This window comes from Sinocyclocheilus rhinocerous, unplaced genomic scaffold (genome assembly GCF_001515625.1).
Source record: "Sinocyclocheilus rhinocerous isolate Xijiao unplaced genomic scaffold, SAMN03320098_v1.1 scaffold1730, whole genome shotgun sequence".
NCBI classification, from domain to species: domain Eukaryota; kingdom Metazoa; phylum Chordata; class Actinopteri; order Cypriniformes; family Cyprinidae; genus Sinocyclocheilus; species Sinocyclocheilus rhinocerous.
Window position 1 is genome coordinate 139,949 of NW_015634043.1, and position 12,725 is coordinate 152,673.

A 12,725-nucleotide genomic window follows, 5' to 3' on the forward strand; every position below is an offset into this window, starting at 1 on the left:
CATCTGTAAATATTAAGCCAGTATCTGTAAATATTAAGCCGCAAAAGTCGATTTAAAAATGAATCCTGCATGTTCTGTGTGTCTCTGTTAATGAATGGCACAGATGCGCGTTTTCATTTACCACACACACACTGAAGCGCGCCTGACACTCGCGGTGATTTCAGCATCTTCCGTCTCACTAAATGAGGACGTAAACACATGAACAATATCTCCAGAACTGCGCTGAGAGTCATTTCATGAGCATTTTAGTGTTTGATTTGATATCACATACACAGAACTGTAAAGGTATTCACTGCAACCCATCAAAATAAAAGTCCAGTTTGATTTGAAGACATTGTGCCTATAACTATTTTCCAGTAGAATGTACATTGCCTACTACTACTACTACTACTACTACTAAAATTAAACAAACATTTTAGTTTCATGATTTTAATTAATTAGACATGCTTTTTAATTAATACAATTTAATTTAACTATTAAAATGAGTCGAGAAAAATTTAAACGGAAAAAAACGGAATCCAGAAAAATTAAAACGGAATTTAGGAACCTATTTAGGCCCTAACTATCCCTCAGCCTTGCCCCGCCCCCCAGTTTGGGAACCACTACTTTATTCTTTTAAATGGATACATTAATCGTGTTTATTATATATTTTTATTTATACTATTTATAATTTTTGTGCAATTACTTGCCTGTCAGTTGAGTTTGTGGCAAAACATTTTGCAGTGTTTACATGTTGTTTATTACTGCATAAAATGTATTAAAATAGATGTTTAATTTCATACAAGTTTATTTCAAATGCACCTACGTTTTTTGCATTTTGTGTTTTTCAGTTGAATAAAAGACTATTTTTCCCTATATATTTCATCATTGAGGAATTCTTTAAAAAAAAGTCTAAAAATCTCGTCTCGTTCTCGTGAACCCAGTCTCGTGTCTCGTCTTGTGGGATAAGTGTCTCGTCACACCCCTAGTTAAAAGAATTTCTTAATATGAAATTCGAATGGTATGACAATATCCGCGCTGGAGCACAACCCCACGCATGGAATATAATTCCGCACACAGCTGCAATTACAGGTTTTCAAACAGAGATGGCGACAAAGAGGCAAAACTTACGGACTGTATGCTTATTTTATTTGTCCAATTTAATTTAAAATTTTAATGTCAGCATGCCTTTTCCGCTGGTCCTTAAAAAGTCTTACAGTTAATTGTATCAAATTTAAGGCCATAAAAAGTACAATGGGGACTGAAAGACAATTGCCATATAGCTTAATGTGATGATTAAAATGAAAAAGGCTATGATTTCATTGGATAAATATGAGCGCCGCACGTTTCAAAGTCTATCTTTATGCAGTTCTGAAAGCGCACCTGCTGGCAGAGAATGAATTCGCATTTTTTTTTTACAGCCCTTCTGCTGGTTTAAAATAATAATTGATATTAAACCAGCCATTAAACCATTAATATAATAATTGATACATTTGATTTTTGACTCTTTTCTTAAAAATGGTTTGTAATTTAAAGGCTGAAATTTTACATTTTATTTCATTGTATTATTTTTTATATTTTTTTTGTGAAAACCTGTAACTGTAAATCATGCTTTTTACAGTCATTTTACAGTTTAATATGTTACCATTGACATTGCCCCACCCCACTCATATGGCATAAATTTTATCCGTGCAGGTCTTAAAAACAGTCTTAAAAAGTCTTACATTTGAGCTTAAAAATCCTGCAGAAACCCTGTGTGCTATAATATAAACACGATGACATAAACAAGGAAAACAATTAAAAATAAATATTGCAAAAGTGTACGAAACATATATTTTTCTGCAAAATATAAAAATATTCCATAATGTCAGCCTTCAAACACTGAACTAGATCCAAAAAGCAACAGTCTGAACACAAAGAGGTCTGAGACACCATTACTGCTTAAGTGGACCAAAAAAGGATCTGAGTCCTATTTCAGGAACTGCGATAGTGTGAACACAAAGAAAACTGGGTACTTTTTCACTTGTTCACCTCTTGGTCCACTTAAAGGGGTCTGGGTTCGGTTCTTTTAAAGAGGACTCAAGTGTGAAAACACCCTTAAAGCATCTTGGCAACGTTGCCACAGATCATCTGGATTTAGTCTGTCTCAGTTTGTACTGTTTCTTCATGTCATTCCAGACAGACTGGATGATGTTGAGATCAGATCTCTGTGTGGAGCACTGGCTGCTGTCAGACTCCTTGAGCAAACAAAAATCTCACTGGATTATTACAATTAATGGCAAAATGAATGTTTGGAAATGTAAACTTAAAACCATTTTTTAACTGGTGAAAATACTAGTTTTCTAATAACTTTGGCCACCACTGTATTTCTACATGTAATCCTTACATACAGAATAATATAAATCAATAATAATCAAACTTTACTTAAAGGCAGTGCCTTGTTAAATGCTGTTAATAAGATGGAATGACACAGCAAAATTACCATACACTACCATGTGCATTGCACACTGTTCTTAAAAACCCGGAAAGTCAATAATATAAATTTAAGCGATAGAATATAAAATGACAAGTATGGGTGTCACAGATCGGCCAGGCTCATCCACCACTCAGTCACAGCGCACACTGTCACCTGAATACTGATTGCACGCACCTGTTTGGAATTTGCACTCTCATCAGGACTCCTACAAAAGCACACACCTCACTTCACTCCAGTGTCCGGTCTCGTTAATGCGAAGTGGACTCTCTATGCTATCTGTGCGATACATTGAGCTACCTTACCTGCCTTGTGTACTTACCTTCTGTGTCTCCTCCATTGTGTTTTCCTGGGCTTTATCCGTTGTGTAAAGATGCGGCTGCATCATATCCCTGCTGACAGGACGATGGGCCGAGACCATATGGTCCCAAGCAGGGACTGCACTCAATCTCTTGATAATTTTATTGTACATTTCCGAGAAGTCTTTGGCAGACCAGCAGGCGATACCTCTGTCTGTGAACAATTATATCACCTCTGTCAGGATTCTCTATCCATTAACGATTATGCCCTCAAGTTCAGAACTCTCGCAGCAGCCAGCGGCTGGAATGAGCGCGCACTCCTCACCGCCTACCGGCAGGGATTAGAATCGAGAGTGAGACTTCAGCTCGCTGCCTATGATGACTCCTATGGTTTGGAACGATTTATACAGCTGTCCATCCGATGTGCTACTCGTATGCAGTCTTGTTTAGAAGAATATCGACTCTAACCATTCACTCCACTCCTTCGCCGGCCAGACACCATCAGTCCTCCAGATCCAGGTCACGAGCCCATGCTGGTGGATAACACTTGACTCTCTTCATTGGAACGGCAGAGACGGCTGACCCAGGGCTTATGTCTGTACTGTGGAGCTGGTGGGCATGTAATCGCGGCATGCCCAATTCACCCACCACGACCCATGGTGAGTGTCATTAAGCCATCGATAGTCAATATGCAGCCCCTCATCTCTGTTGTGAATCTTACTGCCTCCGGTATTTCCCTTCCAATACACGCCCTCCTCGACTCTGGGTCAGCCGGGAACTTCATCTCCGGGAATCTCTGCCGCCAGCTCAAGCTCCCGACCACTGCCACCAAAACCACCTACCAGGTCCAATTGGTGATGGGAAAACCACTCAGCCGAAGACATGTGCGCCACAGTGTGGGTCCTCTCCACTTACAAGTTGGACAGTTACACGAGGAAACTCTGCATCTCCTGGTTGGTGCAACATGATCCCGTCATCTCCTGGAGTACTGGTGAGGTCCTGAAGTGGGGCAGTACTTGTTTTCCTGACTGTTTCCCTCACACTCCTCAGCCATCGCCTCTTCATTCCGAAACACTTACAGTCAACTCCACGTCCATCGAGAGCCCAGTCGAGAAACAGTCAGTTGACATTCCACCCTGTTACGCCCCCTCCAGTGATGTATTCTGCCTGAAGAGAGCCTCCCAGTTACCTCCGCACCGGCCATGGGACTGTGCAATAGACCTGATTCCGGGTGAGCCAGTGCTCCGTGGAAAAATGCATTCATTATCACTCCCCGAACAGAAGGCCATGGAGGAGTACATTGAGGAGACTTTACATCAAGGCTACATCCGCCCTTCTACATCCCCTGCTTCTTCGAGCTTTTTCTTTGTGGCCAAGAAGGATGGAGGTTTGAGGCCTTGTATCGATGAATAAGGGCGCTGAATAAGATTACCGTCAAGTTTCGCTATCCACTTCGCCTCGTTCCAGTGGCATTGGAACATCTCCGTGGAGCCACAGTCTTCACCAAGTTAGACCCAGCGCGTACAACCTCATCCGGATACGTGAGGGGGACGAATGGAAGACCGCCTTCGTGACCCCTACTGGCCACTATGAGTATCTCGTCATGCCGTATGGCCTGGTAAACGACCCCTCCGTATTCCAGGATTTCATGCATGAGGTACTCCGGGAGTATCTACATCGGTTCGTCCTCATCTACATTGATGACATCCTCATCTACTCCCGGAGCATGGTCGAACATCGCCACCACGTTGCGGAGGTCCTGAAACGCCTGAGGGAATACCATCTGTTCCTCAAAGCCAAGAAATGCTCCTTCCATCAGTCCTCAGTGCAGTTCCTTGGTTACATCATCGATAACGGTGGCATCCAGATGGATGAGGGGAAGGTAGAGGCCATCAGGAACTGGCCAGTTCCAACCACCGAAGCCCTCAAGCCTTCACCTGTGCACCGCTCCTCATCCATCCAGACCCCAACAGGCCCTTCGTTGTGGAGGTGGACGCTTCCACTACCGGGGTAGGATTGGTGCTGTCTCAGCAGCAGGGGTCTCCAGCCAAACTCCATCCATGTGCCTTCTCTCGCAAACTCAGCCTGGCGGAGAGAAACTACGATATCGGCAACAGAAAACTCCTTACCATTAAGCTGGCCCTGGAGGAATGGAGGCATTGGTTGGAGGGTGCACAACATCCATTCATTGTCGTCACTGACCACAAAAATCTGCAATATCTGCGAGACGCCAAGAGACTTAATCCTCGCCAGGCACGATGGGCACTCTTTTTCACTCAATTCAATTTTACCATCTCCTATCGTCCAGGTCCCAAAAATGTGAAAGCGGATGCTCTCTCTCGTCTTCATGCTCCTGAAGAGGTCAGTGAGGAACCGGAATCCATTATCTTTAAGGAAATCATCGTAAACCCCATCCAATGGTCCCCCAATCCAGCCGCCTCCTCCAATGCTTCCACGGCCACTCCGCTGGGCTGTCCACAAGGATTGCAGTATGTCACCAGAGCACAACACACTCCCCTGATTCACTCCGCTCACACTTCTCTGGGCACTGGCCACCCAGGGGCCAACAACACCATCTCGCTGCTGAAAGATCGCTTCTGGTGGCCCAATATGGCCAGGGATGTGAGAAGGTTCTTCCAAGGCTGTTCTGACTGTGCCATCGCCAAGAGTCCACACCACCTACCCTCTGGCAAATTAATTCCTGCAAACTTTCTGCTATGGCCACCAGAACTCTTGGAACCAGTTCCTAGGCTGGGCCGAGTATGCGCAGAACTCCCTTCGCCAGCCGTCCACTGGACTCACTACCTTCGTACTCGGTTACCAGCCACCCCTATTCCCCTGGTCGGGGGAGCCGTCTGATGTCCCATCTATCGATTACTGGTTCCGAGATAGTGAGAGGGTCTGGGACGCAGCTCACCATCAGCTTTAGCGGGCAGTGCGCAGAAGCAAGATGACAGCAGACCTTCGAAGGGCTGAAACTCCATACCAACCTGGTCAGAAGGTCTGGATGTCAACACGGGACATCAGGATGTGCCTGCCCTGCAAGAAGCTCAGTCCCAGATATGTTGGCCCCTTCACCATCATCAAGCAGATAAACCCAGTCACGTGCCAACTTCAGCTTCCCTCACAGTATAAGATTCACTCTTCCTTCCATGTTTTACTGCTCAAACCTTACCACCTTCCTGTTTCTGTCTCCACAGAGCCTGGCCCGACAGAGGAACCCCCTCTTCCGTTAATCCAGGAGGACGGCGCCATCTACAAGGTCAACAAGATCTTGGACTCCCGGCACCGTGGTGGTCTCTTGGAATATCTCGTGGACCGGGAAGGACATGGGCCAGAGGAACGGTCATGGGTTCACAGAGTTGACATCCTCGATCCCACACTGCTGGAGGCCTTTCACTCCACTCATCCAGATCGTCCTGGGCCCCGAGGGAGAGGTAGACCACCACGACGTCGGGGTCATCGGCCCTCAGGAGCGGGCCGTGTAGGAGGGGGCACTGTCACAGATCGGCCAGGCTCATCCACCACTCAATCACAGTGCACACTGTCACCTGAATACTGATTGCACGCACCTGTTTGGAATTTGCACTCTCATCAGGACTCCTACAAAAGCACACCTCTCTTCACTCCAGTGTCCGGTCTCGTTCATACGAAGTGGACTCTCTATGCTATCTGTGCGATACATTGAGCTACCTACCTGCCTTGTGTACTTACCTTCTGTGTCTCCTCCAGTGTGTTCTCCTGTGCTCAGTTCCTACGTCCGTTCCAGTTGTCATCTCCGTGGGAATATTCTCATTACTCGTCATCTGAGGTGTGTGCTGTCTTCTGTCTCCCTTCCACGATCTCCTGCGAGACCAGAGACTGTGTTATATTCTCCATCAATTCAGAGAACTGCTCAATTGCCTATAATACTCACCTGTCATTACCATCTGCATCATTTGCTGTCAATAAATATCCTAGTTTGTATTCTAATCCTCTGTGTGAGTCTCCTTCCATAACAATGGGGAGTTGAAATGCTAAAACAGACAGAGCCAGAACAGGCAGCAGGAAGTGTGTCATTTTCAAAATGCTTTGAAATCACCCTTTTATTTTTACCTGATTTGCTTCAGACTTACATCAGAATAATGTCAAAAGCAGATGTAAAACTGTGTAGGGATTCTTGATAACTTAAATATTGTTGCCATGGCAATGCTTCAAAGTTTGATATTCATCTTCTATATACTCCTGAAACTGCTCTCATACATTTTACACCAAATTTTGTCTACCTGATGCAAAAACACTGAGGAACCTAAATTATGAATGTTTTTGGATATCTCAAATAGTGTTGCCATCGCGATATATTAAAATACTGGCAAAAAAAAGTAAACAGGAGTTGTCTTATAGCCTATCTTTGAAGTGCATTGTTTAGACTCTTTAAAACGTTTTACATATCAACCCTCTACGGACACCTTGGCAATTGAATCGCCATTGGCTAGTACATTTTTAAGTTTACTCGCCAGACTGATATACCATATATGCATGTGTGTGTGTGTGTATATATATATATTTGCTGAAATCAAAACAGGGACGATAATAGGTGAGCGCCAGCCAATGAGATCGTCGTTTGCGCATTAGTTCCGCCCACTACCGGAGAACCCGGCAGTTCTTAAAAGCTGAAGAATTCCAAAAGAACTCCATTATTTTGACAGGAAAAAACAACAAAGTATATGGTTTACATGTAGCACGTCAATTCTGCATGGTATGCAAGACTCTCTCTCGCTCTGTCTCTTTCTTTGCGTGTGTGAGAATTAGCGACGGCGAGTCGTGCGCCTTCACACTAGAGCAGTGGTTCCCAATCCTGGTCCTGGAGAACCCCCAACACTGCTACCTGATGCAAAAACACTGAGGAACCTAAATTATGAATGTTTTTGGATATCTCAAATAGTGTTGCCATCGCGATATATTAAAATACTGGCAAAAAAAAGTAAACAGGAGTTGTCTTATAGCCTATCTTTGAAGTGCATTGTTTAGACTCTTTAAAACGTTTTACATATCAACCCTCTACGGACACCTTGGCAATTGAATCGCCATTGGCTAGTACATTTTTAAGTTTACTCGCCAGACTGATATACCATATATGCATGTGTGTGTGTGTGTATATATATATATTTGCTGAAATCAAAACAGGGACGATAATAGGTGAGCGCCAGCCAATGAGATCGTCGTTTGCGCATTAATTCCGCCTACTACCGGAGAACCCGGCAGTTCTTAAAAGCTGAAGAATTCCAAAAGAACTCCATTATTTTGACAGGAAAAAACAACAAAGTATATGGTTTACATGTAGCACGTCAATTCTGCATGGTATGCAAGACTCTCTTGCTCTCTCTCTCTTTGCATGTGTGTGAGACAAAGTGACGACGAGTCGTGCACCTTCACACTAGAGTTCACGGTACGTCAAATACAGGTGCGCTGCGCATCCATTGAGATGAACTGAGAAATATAACAGATCACTTCACAGAGAATGAAACTCTGAAAGAGCTAAAAAAAAAACTTTATTCTAAAGAATTAGTTGACTACAGAATTATCTTAAATGTTCATTGTTTAAATCTCAAAATGATCTAAACATTTTTTTTTCTTTTCAAAAATACTAGAAAAAAGGAATCCTTCTATATTCCTTTTTGAAAAAGGAATGGTGTCTGCAAGGAATTTCAGTCAGGATTTAGATCATATCATAGTTCTGAAACTGCACTTATCAGAGTTACAAATGAGTTGCTTGTATTGTCCGATCATGGTTGCATCTCTCTATTAGTATTACTTGACCTTGTTACTACTGCCTTTGACACTATTGACTACAACATTCTTTTGGAAAGTTTTTTTTGTTAATTTCTGTCACCGGACAGAGTTCAGGTTCCTTGTCGCTGTCATTTTTTGGCTTGCTTAGTTGCAGTTTAAAAGACACTTGATATTCAGTAATATTGTCAATCTGACGGCATTGACACTATATCGGATCATAACAAAACTTGAAATGAATTGAGCTGAACATTAAACCTAATGTCTTATAAACAGCTGCTTTATATTTGAATTATATTTGTTTATAATTTATTTATAAATTGATTTATGAAGACAGTTGAGCTGCTTATCGCTAAAATTACCTTTATTTATAACTCAACTGAATCAACACTGAACAAACTGTAGCGGAGTAATGACATTGTAATGTAAATGTCACTTAGCCAAACCTCTTTCCTAAAGCATATCCTGTGTCTTGTTTATTACAGCTGTCCTGTGTATTGCAGCATCTCCAGTGGAAGGTCCTAGCTGTACTGTATCTATTGATTATGTATTAGTTCTGTCCCACGCGCAGAAGGTTAAGATGCTTGAGAGGCTTTCATTCTAACTTTGATACTAAAGAAATGTGCTACACTACTACCTTCAGTAAATTATTTTCCCTATAAGGACTTTGGTCATGCTTACTTAGTTTATGTATTAGAGAAATATAATATTCTGACAAGCCACTCAATTACAGGAAATACAGGAAAATGTAAAATTAAAGATGGCACAATGTGTTTTTTATAATATCATGTGACAGTTGTGTATAAAGATAATTTGCTTAATTTTATATTTTTTGTAACTTTTCTGTATCTTCTTACAGTTTTGAAGTACAATTGTGTTATGACTTATTATTATGATATTCCATGTTTCCTGTAGTCCAACAACAGTTCAGCAAAATGTTCAATGGTTGTTTTTTAAAGATTCCTCATAATAATTGTAGTGACATGGTCACCACTGAATAAGGTATGTGCTACTATAATTAACTCCTAGATTAACTGTGTCCATTGTGAAAGACTGAAAGTAGTGGAAAGCTACAATATAGAGTCTGGCAAAAATGCAGACAATTTTGCTACAGGAAAAGGCAAAGTAGAGGAAAACAAAAGTGTTCTAACCTCCATCTAGACTGCGAGAAAGAAGGTATCTCTTGCTAGTGGACCGTTCAAAGTGGGGAGCGGGCCGATCGATCAGAGCGCTGGCCTGCCGTGTCTGGGCCTGGGTCCTTCCACTGTATCTGAACTTTGAACCCATCACCAGAAAGCCCTTTGGTGGTGGCTCAGGGGACACTAGCCTAAAACAGACCAATACAGGAAAATGTTATTGGTTTACTGATATTGACGTCATTAATAATCTGCATCAGAAGGTTCTGAAAAGACAACCCCCTGTATTAATTAAAAGCTACAGAGTGGTTGATAGGTAATTGTCTCAAGTCAAAATAGCCCACCACCAAGTCTCTATGGTATTCTGGTCTTTATAATAACATACCTGGAGCAATAGAGGATATGCCAACAGAGGCATTCAATCTGAGATTCTTTATCAATATTAATCATTCCTAAACTTTCTCATATATTTAAAAAAAGGCAGTATGACTATCAAGACATAGCCACACTAGACTATGTTCTCCATTGATGCCATTTAAATTTCATGCAAATGAGGGAAACAAAACATATTCAGTAGTGTGACAGCTTCAGGCATTGGGGGTCAAACACAAATGACTGAAAGTCATAAAAGCTAAATTCATAGGACAATGGTGACCCAAGGTTTGTCACTAAAAAATGTGAAGTAAAATAAAGGCTGCCACATTAACATTAACATGACTACAATGTTGATAACAAAATTATATCAATCAATAAAATAAATCAAATTAGTCCAGCTAGTTTACCTGAAAAAGGTGTGATGTTCAATGCAAACCTTCCATAGCCTCTTGGCGGCTCTGTGATTAGAAAGCTTGAAGCCAATGGTGCTCTCAAATTGCTCATACTGTGTAAAAGAAGGGGAAGAACAAATCAGGTAGTTCCCAGGTAGTTGACCCCAAAGAACTAGTTAATTACAGACCGATCTCGAATCTCCCTTTTCTGTCCAAAATACTAGAAAAGGTAGTATCCTCACAATTATATTCCTTCTTAGAGAAAAATGGTATCTGTGAGGATTTCCAGTCAGGATTTAGACCGTATCATAGTACCGAGACTGCTCTCATTAGAGTTACAAATGACCTGCTCTTATCATCTGATTGTGGTTGTATCTCTCTATTAGTGCTATTGGATCTTAGCACTGCGTTTGACACTATTGACCACAACATTCTTTTGCATAGACTAGAAAACTTTGTTGGCATTAATAGAAGTGCATTAGCATGGTTCAAATCGCACTTATCTGACCGCCATCAATTCGTAGCAGTGAATGAAGAGGTATCATATCAATCACAAGTGCAGTATGGAGTACCTCAAGGCTCAGTACTAGGGCCATTACTCTTCACGCTTTACATGTTACCCTTAGGAGATATTATCAGGAAACACGGTGTTAGCTTTCACTGTTATGCTGATGATACTCAGCTCTATATTTCTTCGCAGCCCGGCGAAACATACCAATTTGAAAAACTAGCGGAATGCATAGTCGATATAAAAAAAACTGGATGATGAGTAATTTCTTACTGCTAAATTCTGAAAAAAACAGGTGTTAATTATAGGACCTAAAAACTCTGCATATAATAACCTAGAACACTCCCTAAGACTTGATGGCTGCTCTGTCAATTCTTCGTCATCAGTTAGGAACCTAGGTGTGCTATTTGATAGCAATCTTTCGTTAGAAAGCCACGTTTCTAGCATTTGTAAAACTGCATTTTTCCATCTCAAAAATATATCTAAATTACGACCTATTCTCTCAATGTCAAATGCAGAAATGTTAATCCATGCGTTTATGACCTCAAGGTTAGATTATTGTAATGCTTTATTGGGTGGTTGTTCTGCACGCTTAATAAACAAACTCCAGCTGGTCCAAAATGCAGCAGCTAGAGTTCTTACTAGAACCAGGAAGTATGACCATATTAGCCCGGTTCTGTCAACACTGCACTGGCTACCTATTAAACATCGTATAGATTTTAAAATCTTGCTAATTACTTATAAAGCCCTGAATGGTTTAGCACCTCAGTATTTGAACGAGCTATGGTATTCTGGTCTTTATAATAACATACCTGGAGCAATAGAGGATATGCCAACAGAGGCATTCAATCTGAGATTCTTTATCAATATTAATCATTCCTAAACTTTCTCATATATTTAAAAAAAGGCAGTATGACTATCAAGACATAGCCACACTAGACTATGTTCTCCATTGATGCCATTTAAATTTCATGCAAATGAGGGAAACAAAACATATTCAGTAGTGTGACAGCTTCAGGCATTGGGGGTCAAACACAAATGACTGAAAGTCATAAAAGCTAAATTCATAGGACAATGGTGACCCAAGGTTTGTCACTAAAAAATGTGAAGTAAAATAAAGGCTGCCACATTAACATTAACATGACTACAACGTTGATAACAAAATTATATCAATCAATAAAATAAATCAAATTAGTCCAGCTAGTTTACCTGAAAAAGGTGTGATGTTCAATGCAAACCTTCCATAGCCTCTTGGCGGCTCTGTGATTAGAAAGCTTGAAGCCAATGGTGCTCTCAAATTGCTCATACTGTGTAAAAGAAGGGGAAGAACAAATCAGGTAGTTCCCAGGTAGTTGACCCCAAAGAACTAGTTAATTACAGACCGATCTCGAATCTCCCTTTTCTGTCCAAAATACTAGAAAAGGTAGTATCCTCACAATTATATTCCTTCTTAGAGAAAAATGGTATCTGTGAGGATTTCCAGTCAGGATTTAGACTGTATCATAGTACCGAGACTGCTCTCATTAGAGTTACAAATGACCTGCTATTATCATCTCATCGTGGTTGTATCTCTCTATTAGGGCTACTGGATCTTAGCGCTGCGTTCGACACGATTGACCACAACATTCTTTTGCATAGACTAGAAAACTTTGTTGGCATTAATAGAAGTGCATTAGCATGATTCAAATCGTACTTATCTGACCGCCATCAATTCGTAGCAGTAAATGAAGAGGTATCATATCGATCACAAGTGCAGTATGGAGTACCTCAAGGCTCAGTACTAGGGACGTTACT

General features: G+C 41.4%; 1 protein-coding gene across 6 annotated transcripts in view; it reads right to left on the bottom strand.

The window, feature by feature from the left end:
• The window catches only part of LOC107745321 (band 4.1-like protein 1), a 349,703-nt gene that overhangs the window by 85,599 nt on the left and 251,379 nt on the right, over positions 1 to 12,725 (bottom strand). For all 6 annotated transcript variants that reach the window (XM_016559185.1, XM_016559184.1, XM_016559183.1 and 3 more), the window contains 2 exons: positions 12,141 to 12,238; positions 9,672 to 9,847 (listed from right to left, as the gene is read on the bottom strand). In XM_016559185.1, the coding sequence (XP_016414671.1) occupies positions 9,672 to 9,847; positions 12,141 to 12,238 (274 nt within the window). The remainder of the gene's footprint in view (positions 1 to 9,671; positions 9,848 to 12,140; positions 12,239 to 12,725) is intronic.